This window comes from Pristis pectinata, chromosome 12 (genome assembly GCF_009764475.1).
Source record: "Pristis pectinata isolate sPriPec2 chromosome 12, sPriPec2.1.pri, whole genome shotgun sequence".
In the NCBI taxonomy this organism is placed as follows: domain Eukaryota; kingdom Metazoa; phylum Chordata; class Chondrichthyes; order Rhinopristiformes; family Pristidae; genus Pristis; species Pristis pectinata.
The window spans coordinates 21,552,429-21,570,477 of record NC_067416.1 but is presented as its reverse complement, the minus strand read 5'-3'; the positions used below and the strand labels follow the sequence as shown (position 1 = coordinate 21,570,477).

The window sequence follows — 18,049 nt, the reverse complement described above, 5'->3', positions numbered from 1 at the left end:
GAGAAAGGAGTCCTTACTAGATGCAGGATGGGAAGTATATTGAAGATTTCTATGGGAGCCTATGGGCTTGTATGGACGTTTGTGACTTGTCTATCCTCTGAGATCCAGAAAGAAGTTAAGAGTCAGAGATGGACCATGTGAAGGTGAGAACAGAGTGGAAATGTCCACTTTCACTTCTTCCAATCTAATGCATGGCATTCAATGTTCATAATGTTAATTACTGTCTTCATCTCTTTTCCCCACTTCTGATGAAAGTCTTCAACTTTAAATGTTAACTCTGTTTTTTCCATTCATAGGTGCTGCCTGACCTACCGGGCCTCTCCAGCATTTTCTGTTTTTTTTAATTTCTGTCAAATAAAGTCCTGATACGCACTCCAATTGCATTGAAGGCTATCAACAGCTCAGGTTATACTTGAAAGCTGTGACCCGTCATACATTTCTGGAATCATTATTCCTATTAAGCTCTGCTGGATGGATGGTCCAAGAATTTACATTAAAAACGACATGTTTTCCAAAAAGAAAGAGTGGTACAATTATTAGGCGCCCTTATTAGCACATCCACATCTCCAACAGAGAGGCTAACAGGAGACTCATGCTGCTTGTATCCCTACTTAGATTGCTGTTTTTATCAAAAAATCACTACAAATAAAAATATTAAATCTAATTCACAGCTAAAACTCAATATTTACTAATGTTACGGAGGAGTGGTGAAGTGTTCCACAAAGGTTTCTATGTCTTTATTAAGCACAAATGGGAAAGAAAAATAGCTTTGTTTACCAAGAGATTTCTAATGAACTGAACTCTTGTTAAACATTGCCAATTGCATCAAAATGTTTCATTACAGGCAAATTGTTGGCTGCAAAAATAACACCACCCCTCCCAAAGATAATGAAGCCATTGAGGTTAATCGATATTTGTGCTGGAAAGCACATCAGACTGCATTCAGAGCAGCAAAAAAAAGTGTATGACTTGACAAGTCTTTCTTAATGAGAGTGATGATCAGTTTTCTTTAGCACTATTTATCTTTACTAATTGTGGTTAGTGTGAATTATCAATTACAGTTAGAGGTAATTGCCCTTCATACAGAAAGCTTTTTTAGTTCATTCAGGGCCATTAATGTAATGCTACAATTAACGGTCACATTTACATTACCAATATATCTCCATTGTTCTAAATTGTAAAGTAATTTCATTTTTCACAGGAGAGCCTCTCATAATTTACTGATGCAATCGACTGAATAAGTAGAGAGACTGCCATGGGGCTAATCAGTGATAATGAATTATCATTTGACCTTGTAAGGGTAATGCACAACACATGCTCTCTTCAGATAACTATAGATGACATCTGCTGCAACTTTGACTTCAATAAAGTTTGTATTCAAAAAAAGGAATTAAAAGGCAGCTAACTATTTTAAATACATAATATTCTGCTAGGCTTAAGGCAGAGTATTTTCCCTATGTTCATCAAATCAATAAAAGAACAAAATATCTAATTTAGCAGAAATTAAAAAGAGAATCTGTCTTTTCACTATTGAGAGATTTGAAAGGACAGGTTGGCCTATCAGGATTCAATCTGTCGTTGGCTAAAGACTATTTTTAAATATTTTATGGGTACAAAATGCACACCTTTTGTACCCAGGAAAATAAATTATTCCAATTTCCACCCCATTTATTGCAAATCTGAGTAAGCTTTCCACCTGGGCAAATAGTTGAGCACTGGATGGAAACTGTTCAGAGAAGTTCTCAAAAGACTTTTGTGCTGAGCATATAGGGGATATTTCCATCCCAACAGTATGGATTGGATGTCAAACTGGGACTCAGAGCTGAACTGTGACTATCTGAGCTGCTGTCTGGTTTCTCTCATACTTCATTGTTAAGACACAATCCAGAATGTCTTCATGGCCTGAGATGGCCTGGGAAACATTAGAAACCAGAAATTCTATCCTTGCTATGAAGTCCTCTAATTCCCCAGTTTTCCTTCCAAGACTTCTGGTGCATATGATGTGCTCATACCTGGAGGTGCTGAGATATGAATTACAACCTGTGGCATGCAGTGCACATCTGGAAGTTGCTCGTTTTTTAATTGGTGCATTTATGCCCCATGGATGATACAGAAGCAGGCCTTCTGATCTCCCAGCCTGTTGAATCCAACACTGGGAACTTTCTTTTAGGTAGGTTCACTTTAAATGATGATTGCCACTCTCATTAGCTGTTCCTCAAGCTCCACAACTGTTCCTTACCCTCACCCCAAACCCATTACAATGACCAACTCTCTACTATCCACAATCACCTCTCTGCTGCTGATTACAACCTTGCTTCACATAATACTTCAGACCCACAAGGTTGTCATTTACAACCTCCCTTTGGGTCGCTCTTTCCCATGACTCACAACCTGGCTGTTTATTTCACCTATTCCGTTGTGTATAATAGAGGTAGGAGGCTTTGCTTTGAGCTGGTGTGAATATAATCCATTCCTTGCTCATGACAGGTATTGCAGACATGGTTCATTGAAAAATATATTCTTTGTCCCCACCAAATACTGGAAATTTAACCTGCCTTTCCCAGGCTCTGAAGCATTTCTGGGGCAGGCCTGGGTTTCTCAATGCCTTTTAAGGAAACGAAAAGGTTGGGAGAGAATTGGAACTCCCTTTTCTTTTTTAAAAAAAAGAATGAATTGCAGAGAGAGTGAAAATCCCTCAAATTACCAATATTTCCTTCTGCCACTAAAACTTTGATTTGAATCTAATGGATAATATTTTTCTGTATTTTCTATTTGTGAGATTTCTCTCTCAAATTAACTTGGGGACAACCTCAACTCTGATTTTTGAGATTACAAATTCATAAGACCAAATTGTCCATGATGTTATTGGTCATCTTAATCGGAACCCATGAGGATGGTGTGTGTGTGTGTCCGTGTGCGGAGGTGGGGGGAGGTATTTAGCATTTAAATTGAGTTGGACGTGAACTCAACACCAGAAACTAAAGATGCTGTATTCTCTAAATGGCTTAAGTAATTAGGGCATAATGCAGTAAATGTTTTTAGAATGCTAAACACTTCACTTCCAAACCAAAATCTTTTGTGTTTAAATTACAGTGATTTTGTTTTAATTCTATCAGTCTACTTGAGTGTCTTGAACTTTACTTACTGGATCTTAAAGTACCATGAAGGAAATGAAGAGGAAGATAACTGCTATTTTAAAATATATCATTTTATATTGTTTCCTACCAACCAATAGTGAAGCCAAGTAGTTTGCCCAGTGTGCTAGAGAAACAAAGGACTGCAGATGCTGGAATCTAGATGAAAAACACTATGATGCTGGATGAACTCAGCAGGCCAGGCAGCACCCGTGGAGAAAAGCAGGTGGTCAACACTTCGGGTCAGGACCCTTCTTCAGGACTGAAGATAGGAAAAGGGGAAGCTCAATATATAGGAGGGAAAAGCAGAGCAGTGATAGGTGAACAAAAGAGGGGAGGCGGGGTGGGCACAAGGTGGTGATAGGAGGTGCAGGTAAGAGATAGTGATAGGCAGGTGTAGGGGAGGAGGGGAGAGCAGATCCACTGGGGGATGGGTCAAAGGTAAGGAGGAATAAAGGTGGGTAGAAGAAGAGAGATAGGCTAGGAAAGGGAAGAAAAGAAGAGGCATGGTTCGGGGTGGGTGTGAGGATTACTTAAAGGGGGAGAATCCAATGTTCATGCTGTTAGGGTTCCAAGACAGAAAATGAGGTGCTGTTCCTCCAGTTTGCACTTGGAATTCTCCTGGCAGTGGAGGAGGCCGAGGACTGCCTGCTTTTCTCCACAGAGGCTGTCTGGCCTGTTGAGTTCCTCCAGCATCATAGTGTTTTTCATCTAGATTGCCCAGTGTGTTGCTTTCCAAGTTTTTGTAGGTTGAAGGTAAAAAGTAACAATATCTCATTTGTTGGTTGATCATTCCAGGTTTCAAGTTAACAATTTTGGCAAGTAAGTACAAAGTAAACTTCAAGCTGCTCATTACTTTTTGCTGTGCTTTTCTTAAAAAAAATCTATCACATTGCACTTTGTTTCACAGCTAATATTTTAACATTTTGCAACCTGTGGCAAAATTTGCCTTATGTGATCACAAAAGGTGATGAGCACTGAAAACTGTGTCTTCAATGGAGATCCTGCAATACTACTTGAACTTCCTCCAGTGAAGGTCTCTGTCCATAAACATGCCTCAGGTTTTGCACTTTCTTGTCATAATAAATGGGGGGAAAACCCCAAACAATTCTTTCTTTTGACACCAATGAAACTCTGAGTTGGCAAAACACATTATAATTTCAGCCATTTGTGTTGCTTTAAATTACAGCTTGTTAAAAGGTGACTGACCAGTTGTTTATGGACATAATAGAATAATCATTGGCATAACTGGGGAGGAAATGCTCGGATTAATGAAAGAATGGCATTTTATATATGCAAGTATTATCTATTGTTTTACTAAATTAGTTGTAATTCATTATAAAAACTGAAAGTTGTTGCAAGTGTCTACTTGATTTTTAATTAGTGAAGTTTTCCCAAGCATGGAAGCCATAAATTCAAGCACGCATCGGCAAAGTGGCACAGTTCTAACTGGAAGATAAACCAGGCTAAAACCTGGAAACAGGATCCATAATTTCATAAAGGAACTAGTTGAATATTTAAAATTCAAGTTTTATTTGTGATTAAGTAATATATCAGGTCCATATAACATTGTAAGATTAATTGTGTTCGAATTTAAAAGGTAATTATTACCTTTTGTCCTGCATTAAGGATGGCACAGTGCTGCACAACTCAAGCAACCCAGTTTGATCCTGACCCCTGGCGCCGTCTGCGAGCAGTTTGCGCACTCCTCTTATGACCGCCCAAGTTTCCCCTGGGTGCTCCAGTTTCCTCCGACATCCCAATGGCCTCCGATGTCATATGGAAGTGTTTTCTTTCAGAGCCTCAGGATCTGGAGTGCAGAAACTTTGCATATTGTTGGAGAACAGTAGAGGGGGTTTAGTACCTGGCTGTGTTAAACTTGATCTAGGCATCACAGAGTTTGATTCTGATGTATTGTACCCGAAGTGAAAAGTGGTCCATTCTCTTGCATTAATTTACTGCATTTCATTGAGTTGAAAAAGATAAAATAATAGTCATTATGATTCACTACAGAACCCTGTGTACGAGTGTTGGTCCTTTGTGTAGTTCTTTGGAGTAAATATGTTGAGATTAGCATTTTAGTTTGGGAGTTGAGGTGGTAGGAGGGAGGGTGAGGTGAAAGATGAAAAAATGCCACCATGATGCCACTTACTGTTACCTTATGGTGTGTACATTTATAATGCAATCTTTCATAAAGGTAGCAAAGTGCAAATGATTTCAGAACTGATTTGGTTATGAAGAACATACGCACTATCCCCAGACATATTTCTGAAGGAGTAGTTTTCCTTTCCCTTGGGTTCTCGCGACAGAGACAACTCCCTATCCTGGCTGACAGGATGACCGAGAATCCCGATGCCATGTCCCAACCATGTTATTCTATAAATAAACAATAATATCCTGGAAACAGTCAGTGGAAGATGAGCAAATGTGCATTCACTGTTGTCTCCAGCCATCCTCATCTTCCCAATGCTGACACAGAGTTGAGAGAGTAAAGCAAACACAAAGTGACCCAGTCCATCTGAAATCATACTCTATGCAGCTTGCTAATCTATTGAAATGCTGTACAACATGCTTACACAGACCCTCGTCATTACAAGATGAAATGCTAAACTGTCAGAGGAGTTAAAGTTGGTTGAAGATCAGGAGCTTAGCCACTACAAGGCTGCTTTGAACTGACCTTTACCTCGCCCTAACAGGTCAACAGTCTGATGATGTCCCACAATGCAATTACTGAATGTCAGATGTGCAACTCCTTACAAATCACCCAGAATTCTACACATCTGCTGGCTGTCAGCATCTGCCAGGCTCAGTCATGTGCAAATAATGAAAAGCATTTGTTATTGCCCCAGAACAGGTAAGCATTATGACAATTAATGTACTTCCCAAGTGACCTTGTATAAATCTAAATTCCAATGACCCCTTTAAGCCATGGATATGTGGATGTTGAAAGTGATCTACATCAGTGAATGAGGTTTGAAATTCATTCATTCACTTTTCAGAATCATCTCAGTTTTTACTTGATGTAAAAACAGTAACCCTACACTGAAATATTTAGCTCACCAGCACTGCTTAGCATAAATTTCAGAATTGCTTAAAATTTGCAAGATAAGCTCAAATTGGAACACTACTTTGTGCTGTTGGATGGCCCAGAAACTTTTGCCATTATTAAAAGACAAGCACAGAACATTCACAGTCTGAAGAATGAAGAGGGTGGATTGAGTTCATGCTGCTGGCTTGAAAATTTTTCTATGCCTGCAAGGATCTTGCTGAAATCAGTTCATTGCAGGTTTAGGATAAAATCATCCACAATTTGACAATCTAATTCAGAAATGCTAGTAATGAGAAAAAAAACCATAGCATCACAGCAAAGATACCTACAATAAAGGGGTAGCCTACAGGCAGCTGCTAAAGTTACATCTCTTTTAGCAATATTCAATTCAAAAACAGAGTGCCAGATAAGGGAAAAATGTTGAATTTCTTTGAAAGATCTCAGGTAACATTTCCTATTTTGTAAAACAAAAACATTTGAGAAATTCCATTTCTAACTGAGCAATTTTGATTTACAAAAACAGTATCCATCTACACATGCCTTCAACAGCAACAACAAAAGCAGTGTGCATTTATATAACTCCTTTAACATATGGGCACATCCCCAGACATGTCACGGGAGTAGTATCAATCCAAGTTTAAGGCTGAGCCACATCAGGGCAATTGACCAAAAATTTAGTCAAAGTGGGTTTAAAAGTATTCCTAAAGAATAATAAGGAGGCACAGAGATTTGGGGACGGAATTCCAAAACTTAGGATCTTGGCATTTGAAAGCACAATTGTAAAAGTTGAAGCGATAAAATTCAGAAATCATAATTCTATAAAGAAAGAAGTATGAAAACCTTACAGTCTCAAGGGGATTGCAAATATAGGGAAGGAAGAGGACTGAACATAATAATTTTAAAACTAAGCTGTTGCTAAGGTGAGCATTAATATAGGCACAGGGTGTGATGAATGATCAGAAGTTCATGTTGATATGGACCAAGACTCAAGTAAACATCTTATATGTTTACAGAGGATACTGTGTAGGAAGCTGATCCGGACTGCCTCAAACTCCGAATACAAAGTCATTCACAAGCAAGTTATACGTCATATTAGATAGCCACATGAATGATAGAGAAATGGAGAGCTATGTGGGAGCGAAGGGTTAGATAGATAGTCGAGCAGGATAAAATGTTGGCACAACATCGTGGGCCAAAGGGCCTGAACAGTGCTGTAATGTTCAATATGAAATTCAAGTTTCCGTGGCACTACTATAGGAAACTGGGGTTTCCACAATCATTTGCATAGCAGATTCCAAATGACCTTGAAGACTAAGCAGAGGAACAGGGCAAATCTCTATGCTGGCTTGCAAGGGGACTGTCATCCATGCCCAGTGAAATGTCCTTTGCGCTGGCACAGATCCAAAGCATAACAGTTTGGATTTTGACATCTGACTTGATAGCAGCTAATGAAATCAATTTTCAATTTAAAAAAATCAGGTTTGTGCTAATGAGTAAAAAGTGGAGGAATTACATTTCTACAATTAATTCCCAAGGAATAGGTTCCAAATCCATCTCCTCCACACCTCATAACACAAATGAAATTTAGGTTATGTAGATTGTAGATTCTCCTTTTTCCAACCAAACTATTTCTGCCATGTACTCAAAGTTATGAAAAATGAGTGAGATAATATATTACTCACTGTCACAAGTTCTGTATTTCACACACCCTGCACTGGAAATATCAGGATGACATCCCAAGCAATACTGAGAAAGTTCTGAGAAACTTTTCAGTTCCTCATATTTCCTTACTAAACAGAAGGAGGCCATTCAGCCCAATGACCATATGCTGGTTATCAGGGCACATCCATCGCTCCCACTCCACCACTTTCTTCCCTACAACCTATTGATTATCACATGCCTATTCTTCTGCCACCCACTGACACTAGGAGAAATTCACATTGGTCAACTAACCTCATCTTTGGGACATGGGGGGAACCATGGGGGAAGCCACGCAGTCAATGGGAGAAAAATACAAACTTCACACAGAGAGTGCCGGAGGTTAGAATCGAAAGCAGGTCGCTGGAACAGCTACAACACTGTGTTGCCCTAAAGCAAAAATTTCATTCACAATATAAAGCACAATAAGTAAAATATACACAATTGTTTTATGCACAGATTTAATGTGGAAAAATATTTTTCTATCCAAAGAAAAAAAGCAACGTTTAGCAAAATGGTACTCAAAAACATTACTGGGTTATGCTGCTTTGCATGCCTGGCTAATGGTTGCTGGTGTCACAATGTGTAAATGTTTTCACAGTTTATTGCTGGCATTCCACACAGATAAAACAAAAATACTTGTACACCTTTTCATAGTATGTCTTTTAAAGTGTACATTCACTGTTGGTCTAGGGTCATTGGTACCTTGACCTTCTTTCATAATGGAGGTGAGGGGGAAAGAGGGCGACTGGATGACCACAAAGCTCTCCAAGTTTGCAAATTATTAAATGTTGAGAATTGACATATTGGAATTGGTTTATTATTGTCACTTGTACTGAGGTACAGTGAAAAAGTTGTTTTGCATACCATTCATACAGATCAATTCATTACACAGTGCATTGAGGTAGTACAAGGTAAAACAATCCAGAATGCAGAGTGAAGTGTCACAGCTACAGAGAAAGTGCAGTGCAGGTAGACAATAAGGTGAAAGGTCATATAACAAGGTAGATTGTGAGGTCAAGAGTATTGACATAATGAGTACTGAACATATAGATTAAATGCAGCATTATCTGGCAAGTGAGGAGTTTGAACTAAAATGAGAAAAACAAGTCAGAAGAAATGCAAAATCATAAAACTGCAAAATCAAAAAAAAAGGAGAAAGTAGAGGGATGGGAATTTCAGTTGAAAAGACATTAGACAATCATCAAAATAGGCAGCAATAACATCGAGGGCAAACAAAATCCTTGGATATACAACTCAGACCAAATATCAAGTGATAATGGGCCTGTAAAATCCAATGGTTCTCACTGGTTTATTGTACATGGCCCTGTGAAGCATACCTTGGTAATTTGGCCACCTAAAGCACAAAGCGAAGGTCAGCTGATCAACAGTGATTGGGCATCTGAGCCATAAGGAAGTACTAATAACATTCGGGATTACATCATTTGGAAAAAAAAAATCCAGCTAATTAAGGTGACAAAACTTAGGAGATCTTCAGTGAAAAGAATATATGGATTCCTGAATAATGTTTAATATTGATACAAGAGGATGGATTAAAAATTTGAAATTAAAAAATAACAATGAGTACCAAGTTAGAATATGAACATGTTGTCAAAGGGAGGGAAATGCAATAGAACCTGAGGATATTGTGAAATAAAGTGACTGGCAACTGAAAGTTATCAGAAGTGTACTAACTACACAGAACTGGTAGGGCTCATGATCTGAAAGAATACAGAATATATAGTGTGGAGTTAGGAGGAAGGAATTATTGAATGATTTATACCCTGGTAATGAACAAGTTCTGTTTTTACAGACGTCCGTAAGTCGATTTTGTCCACGTCAGAAAATACACATACACAGAAAAAAATCAATCAATATGGTAACTACACCTCCACAGTGTTGTAATTAATGGCATCAAAAGCACACAAGACTGGTAAGAAAGAGCAATTATTAAAAATGCAGAGAGACAGAAAACTAGTTCTGCCATTTGCACAAACAAACATATGTATGTATGTCAGACTTCTGAATTTAATATTATTATGGGAGCTCATTCATATGTAGGGATGTCCATAAGTCAGGCATTTTTAACCCAGGGATGGCCTGTAATGGGTTACTGCTTCCAATAACTTAGAAACATAGAAAACCTACAGCACAATTCAGGCCCTTCGACCCACAAAGCTGTGCCGAACATGTCCCTATCTTCGAAATTACTAGGCTTACCTATAGCCCTCTATTTTTCTCAGCTCCATGTACCTATCGTATGACCTGAATATTTTCAGAAAAATTCCTCCCTGACTTGACTTTGCCAAGAACTGACCACAAATTCTTTGCTTCTGTAGTTAGCAATAATAATGTGTAGAGTTGACATTGGAGTTTAAACTAGCTAAGAGCTTTGACAAGCTTAAATTGACAACAGTCAAACAAAAAAGGCATGTCCCCAAGTGTGCAGATTATCAGTGCTTAGGTCCGCTGTCATCACAGTTAATTACCTTTTCTAAAAAAAAGACTGATAATTTTCAGTTAGATGTACAAGAAGCTCAGAGGCTAAGGAAATGCAAATATTCACAAGTGCACAGTTATTCTTTCGAGCTATTAACACATAAAAGCTCCATGGAATAGAGCTGGTCAACAAGGGGAGTGCGAGGGTAGAAGACTCAGTGAAGCTGCTGATGTACCAAATAATTAATTTTTTCCCATCCACCTAATGGTTTCTGTTGTTGCCTACTGTGGTTCTCAGTTGGTTGTTAATGGTCGGTAGTGTTTCCATTCTGAATCTTCAACTACTGCTGAGACTGAATATCCCACCCACAAAATAAAACAACAAATTCACTTATTATTTCCACTGCCAAATAGACATTATCCTTCCCATAATCAGTAACCAAACATCTGGCAAGAGTGAAAAATTAACCCTGTAGAATACAAAGATTTGAAGGGGCACTGATGTGCCTAACAAAATGTGTTTTCTTCATAAAGGTTCAATCTCCAGAGAAGTTGGTCATGTAATTCAAACAGTGCAACAAATATATAGCTATAAAAACAATTGCTAGCAATGGAGAATGCATTCATCAAGTAGCTATGATCATTTGACTTTTATAAGCAATTTGTCATTCATTTAATGGATAACGTAAATTCAAGTGTTGTATAAAAAGGTAGTTCACACTTTTATTTGGGAAAAGGCCAGTTTTTGATTGTACATAATTATGATTATAAACATTGTGTAATGTAGTCTGTACATTTTCTGATTATTGATTTTATAGTTAAATGAAGAATGCAAATTAAGAAAGATAATTCCAATAAACTTATTTCAAGAAGACACAAAAAACGCTGCTTGTACATAGGAAGGAATCTGACACTGGTTTAGGGGAACGACTGACAAATTGCATGAAAGAATAAAGAGGTTTATGGATCCTATTAATAGGGAAAGTAACAAATGGATGAAGTTGAAAATCTTTGCAAAGCTGTTGCAGAACAAGCAACTGGAAGCTCCGGGTCACCAATCAGTGAACAGAAATTTTTTTCAAAGTAATCATCCACCTGCATTTGGTTTCCCAGCGTGGGGGAGACTATATAGTGAATACCAAATGGAATACAATAAATTGCTGATTCACCTGGAAGAAGTGTTTGCATCCATGGATACCATGAAAAAGGAGTAAAAGGACATCTTACTTCTCCAACAGTCACATGGAAAGGTGCCATGAAAAGCGAAGTAGGTGTTGGTGGACATGAAAGAGTAGACCATGAGGTTGCAGAGGGAATGATCTCTTTGGATTGACGAAAAGGAGGAGAGATGCATCTGGTTACTGGCATTACCTTGGAGTTGTCAGAAATTCTAGAGAATGATCCACTGAAGGTGAAGGTTAGTGGATGGTAGGCAAAAAATCACAAAAACCTGATCCTTTTTCTGGGTGAGCACTGAGGGAGTGAGAGCAGAAGTGCAGAAATTGGCATAGAAGTGGTCAAAAACCCTGATAACCAAGACAAAGGGGAAAGTACATTTGAGGAAAGGACATATTGGAAGCACTTGTGTGGAAGATGACATTGTCAAAACACAGGGAAGAGGAGAGGTTGACATGCCACAATCATTGTTCTGCATCTACACTAAAAGATGAAAGCTTTCTGCAAGAAATAACTTTAAAGCATGTAATAAAAAAAATTGTACACATTCATTCAACTCTCATTCTACAGACCTGGACCTATCTAACCCCACTGTACTATTCCATTAGGATTTACTTGAAGTTTATCCCTTAAGATGTTTTGTTTATCATGCCACACAATAGAAACTTCTGCCATTCAGGATTTTGATGCCAATATTCCAAAAGGCCTTCCATCATGAAATTATTGAGTTTTCCATATAAACTGGTGAAAATATTCAAATCTGAATTATGTTCTTCAATAGATCAAACAAAAAAGATTTGTTGTAGGTATGTTTGTATGTCTCTGGAGTGGCTTACAGGAATGGAATATCATTTGAATTCTGTGGTTTAGGGTCAGCTTCGGTTAAATGGAGCTGAAGCAGATTCAGTCATCTTTTCTTAACAGTAAGAATGTTTTAGACTTGGCAGATAATTAACAAATGTGGGGCTCCCTGGTGGTAGATTGCTTTATGGGTGTATTTGTAGAACCAACAAACCCCTTGCTGGTTTTCCTGTGATCTTGGCACTATTATGGCTCTACAGGGTTTTGTCTAGCCACATATTGGCCAGCTGCTCCTACTGCCTTCTTGTGCATAGGACTTGCTGGTCTTTTGTTAATATCCCATGTTCCTTGTTTAAAGTGCTGCAAACAGATGCACTATACCAAATCAACAACAGGATGTCGTAAAATTCCTACATTTCTTTGCTTTTCATATGGAACTGCTCTCAATGGGCAGGCGATGAGGATACAAATGTAAAGTACGGGTAAACAGAGCTACAGCTGAATAGAGATTTCAGACATGTCACCTTCGACAAAGTAATAACTCACTACAGTATCCTGCTGTTAATGTAAAATCTATGCTTCTTATGACTAAAATCAAGATTGTACTATTGTTAATTGCTCTGTTACAAACATTAAACCGCAGACTATATTATGTATATTAAGTGGTTGAGGTAGAGACCACCACATCTAAATGGTAAATAAAGTAAATATTTGAAGTAGAAGAAGATAAAAGACTAATGGAAGAAAGCAAGGCAATGGGATTAATTTTGGATTTGTTTGCAAAAAGGAGGCATAAATGCAAGCCCACCTTGTGCTATTTAAATTTAAATTTAGCGAGTCACTTAATACTCTTTAGTTACTGCCATTTTGAGAAACTTGGAAGTAACATTAAGAAGTAATCAGAATTATAAGCACACATTATTTCTTCAGGGCATCCTACATGTTGAAATACATCTCAAAGAGCATTAATTTGAGAGGACAAGTCAGCAAAAAGCGCAACACCAAAGGAATAAAAGGGAATAGGGCTGGTCTAGAAACTGGAGTGTGTACACCTGTTTCATTCAACATTACACAATACAAAAGTTAATTTTATCTGAGTGGGATCATGCTGTCTGCAAAATTGGTCCAGGCATTTCCAGCAACAATCATCAGTGTGCCCAAGGATTTCCCTGCTCAAGTGCACACCTAATAACATGAATAGCACACATATCAGAGCTCAAAGCTCTAAAAATAATTTTAAAAATTGTTGTTATCTTCATCATCTGGATTGAATGACCATTCATAGGGAAATGATGAGAAGGCCACTCAGTTGTATCAAAACTGCATGGACTAAGTATAATAGAAATAATACCAGATGGCCCATACAATATTGACCAAGGCACCTGACTTAGACACATTCAGCCCTTCTGACCCTATAAAATAAGCTTCATTAATATCTCTAGACTAGTGCTGAAATTGGGAAACTTTCATGCAACAACCTGACATAAAGAATTATACGTTTCAATCAATGCCCCATCAACCTGTTCTTAATCATGACTGCAGTGACAACGTCATTAAGCAGCTACTTAATCTTCTAAATGCTCTCCTGTTTGGATTCTTCTAGGACTACTCGATTTGAGATCTCATTACAGCTTTGCTCTAAGCATGGGCAAAAGAGCTGCATTCTACAGATGAGGTGACAGTGAATGCCTTTGACAACAAAAACTATTTGACCAAGTATGACATTAGGAATCTTTAAAATGACAGTAAAATTTAAGTCAATATGAAGCGGGTAGTAAACTCTAGTCATATGTCACTTAATGGTAGAGGAGGCCAATTATCTCAGCCCCAGGACACTGGTATGGGTGTCCCTCCAGTCAGGGGTCAAGGTGCAATCATCTTTAGCTGCTTCATCAATGAATTTCCTTCCATCATAAAGGTCAAAAGTCGGAATATTTGCTGATGAAGCAGTATTCAGTTCTATTTGCAAATCTGAGGAAATTGAAGCAGTCCATGACTATACACAGCAGAACCTGGACAACATTCAGGCTGAGCTGATAAGAAGCATGTAATATTCATACAACACAAATGATGGTACAATACAATGACAATGTCCAACTAGCAACAGCCTAATCATCTCTCCTTGACATGGGTTGCACGATAGCGTAGCGGTTAGCGCAACGCTATTACAGTGCCAGTGATCGGGGTTCGATTCCCATCGCTGTCCGTAAGGAGTTTGTACGTTCTCCCATGTCTGCATAGGTTTCCTCTGGGTGCTCCGGTTTCCTCCCACATTGCAAAGACGTACGGGTAGGTTAGTTTGGGTTTAAAATGGGCGGCGCGGACTTGTTGGGCCGGAAGAGCCTGTTACCACGCTGTAAATAAAATTTAAATTTAAAATCTGATGGAATCCCCCACCTACACTATCCTGCGTGGGGGGGGGGGGGGTGGGGAGGCACAGGAGGTGGGTGTTTGGGGCACCATCACTGGTGCAATCACAATAAACAGCAACAAACAAACTGCTGAGGACCTCAGCAGGTCAGGCAGCATCTGGGGAAGCAAAGGGATAGTCAGCATTTCAGGTCAGGGCCCTGCATCCAGATTACAGCATCTGCAGTCTCTTATATCTCCAATCACATAAATAGTATGGACATGGAAGCACATCATAAGCTCAACATTCTGTGGCAGGTGAGTCACCACCTGACTCCCCACCCTTTTCACCAGAAGATATATCAGGATTATGACAAGTCTCTGCTTAGATAACTGCAATTGCAAAAAACTCAAATTACTATAACACTGTTCAAGAAAAAGCAACCTACTTAATTGGCAGTCCATGAACAACCTTAAAGACTTACTCCCATTAGACAGCAAGGCCACATCAATAGGATACACTGCAGTAATTCTTCAAACCTATCAGCTATAAGGAAACAATGAGCAAGCACAATGGAAGCACCACCACCTGCAAGTTCTTTGACATGTCCTAACGTGGAAAATTATTACTATTCCTTTATTGTCAATGGGTGAGAATCATGGAACTCACCAGTTAATTGGGAATCCTTTCAAGTTAAAGACTGCAGACATTCTAGAAGGCAGCTCACCACAAACTTATCAAGGCCACTTAGGGTCATGATGTAACATGGTGACAAATAGATGGAGAGTGTGCTCACTAAAGCAAAGTATTTGACATTGCATCAACTGAAAAGTAAATCCTTTTTGTACACAAATAACTATACACAGACTCCAAAATATTCAGTGTTTCCACCACTTTTTTCCTGCTCATTGGAATTCCTAAAGTACTTTGCAATCATTGAATCACTGAGGTAGACTTTCCATTGCCCACACTATTTCTTCTTGTATGGCCTCAGATACAGTCCTTCACTGGGAACCCAGCTTCCAGAACTTCAACATGGTAGAATGCAACACAGGGAAGATAGCCAGTGCACACACAGAATGGCTTTGACAGCTGGTGAGGCCCATCCACAAACTCAGTAACTGTCAAAGCTGCCACAGCTATTGACTGCGGATGCCTTTTACAATTACCTGGCACATATCAACAAAAATAGTAAAATAAAGATTAAAAACATTTTTAAAGTTGAAAGATTAAAAAAACATACATTTTTAAAAACACATTAAAAAATTGAACTCTCTTTTAAATCAAAACTGATCTCCACTCAGCTTTTTCCTTACAGGTGATATCTTCCATTCACTTGAATGGGCCAGCTTTAACTGAGGGAACCAGGCAGGTAGATTTCCCAACACAAGCGTTAGGAAGCTTGTGGAAGATGGTACTGCCTTGTTGGACTCCATGAGAAGTCTGTCAATGCAGTACAAGGAGCAGCTGCCAATCCACGTTATAGGGCATAAGATGCCACTACTGGCTTAAGCCTATACCATCGGTGGACAGTGGGACCAATGTGGAGATATGTGGATTAGTCCCAGCATTAGTACTGGTGGCTATTTAGAAGATTCCCCTCATTATTCCTATTGCAACTTAGGAAACGATGGCAAATTTCCACAAAGCTCGGTTCCAGAACTACATGAAAATTACCAGATAATCTTTTATAATGAACTTTGGTTGAGAAGCAAATATAGCTCCCTCAACAAACACTTCAATGACATATTAAGCTTCTGGCAGTACTTTGAAGCATCTTCAGAAATCACCATTTGGACTGATGCTCAACAACCTGCATAATTTATAGTTTTGTATTCATTATTAATATATATTTAATTTTAAAATATGATGCCCTTCATTTCTCTTTATTTCCATTTTGCCAATTCATTAAAGTGATTTCCTCAATATAAATGGAAGAAATATAACTTAATTTTAATTTCTCCATGATAATAATTTGAAGGTGTCAACCAAGGCTCTACTGCTGCAAATCTGACTGGTTCAGGATGTTGTGAGCTCAAGGACTACTTCAGATATTTGGGAAATTACCCATCTTTAATCTACATTCATGCTATTATTGAAAGCAAGTTACCAGTGTAGTCACCACCCCTTTGGTAACTACAGTTACCATACCACTATAGTTATGAGAAGTCATATAACAATGACTTTTCATAACTATACTCTTCCGGCATTTTATCTCAGGGAATATGACATACGTGCAAGAGGTTCCTGAATTGGATACAGGCTTGTTTACTTATTTTCTTGCTTCCCTCAAGAAATTATACTGTCAATGATGTGTGTTGGTGGACCATTACACATCTATCACAAAGCTATGTATCAGGAGCATTCAGAAACAGAGCATGAATGGTGGAAGGAATGCACTGCCTCCCAATCTACCCACCCCCCTCTCCAAGCACCCACTTCCCAACTATGGCAAAATGTGCAGGTCCCACACTGGAGTGAGAGCAAGTCATCCTTTAACCCCACGGACTGCCTTGGACAAGAAGAACAAACTGAATGAAGCAGGCTCGGTGGGTCAGATGAACTTTCCTCACATATTTATATTTTTGCATGATCCCTCTGTAACATGTGCTGCTTTAGAGCGGCCTGTGAACTGTATTAAATGAGTAACAAATAAGTCATCAAGGCATTTTGATTTAGATGGATTTAAACATGCACTATCATCTTTTTGAAGCTTTACTAATATTGCTGCCGTGGGAATTGTTAACTAATTCTCTCGAGATATGACCCACAGATGGACTTTCAGCAAAAAAAAACAGAATGCGTTTAATATTTCAGCCAGGAACGGGGTGTATTTCTTGCTTGGCTGATAGACTGTATACATTGTAGTTCAGTAATAAACCACTAATGAGTTGGAGACGGTTGCCTTCCCAAGAGGGTTAGCAGTACGCATGAAGTCTCCCCACGATCAGTATTTGATCACCGTGTATCTTAACCAGAAGACAAGTGATGTCGTTTAACATCTGCTACTTACAGAGCCGCGGAGTCTATCTACCCCGCTGGGCGAACAGACCTCTCTTCCAGCTTTAACACTCACCTTTTAACCGCGTCCACGGAACCTATAATGGGAACCCCTCCTCCATCCCCGCTTTCATACAGAACCCCGCTAATATCCAACAGCACTCCCCTCACTCTCCCCGCAGGCTCACACCATTCAGCCATCACAAGAACGGAACAAGATGCACTCTGGGAGATGGAGTTTATTAAGAGCTGTTAGTTATTAAAGTAACGACAGACTGAACTACAGGCGCCAGTGCACCGTGCGTTCACGCTACCTCTCAAAGTCCTAATCAATAATTGGAGCACAATCATAACTCTGCCGATTGTCCAATCGTGTTCCGCGGCAATAAGCGTGTAATATAC

At 38.9% G+C, this 18,049-nt stretch overlaps 1 protein-coding gene across 1 annotated transcript in view; it reads right to left on the bottom strand.

Annotated features, from left to right (window-relative positions):
- lhpp (phospholysine phosphohistidine inorganic pyrophosphate phosphatase) overlaps nucleotides 1–17,848 on the bottom strand; it is an 89,131-nt gene extending 71,283 nt beyond the window's left edge. The window contains exon 1 of the mRNA XM_052027477.1: nucleotides 17,724–17,848. Within this exon, the coding sequence (XP_051883437.1) occupies nucleotides 17,724–17,848 (125 nt within the window). The remainder of the gene's footprint in view (nucleotides 1–17,723) is intronic.
- Nucleotides 17,849–18,049: the final 201 nt, after the last annotated feature.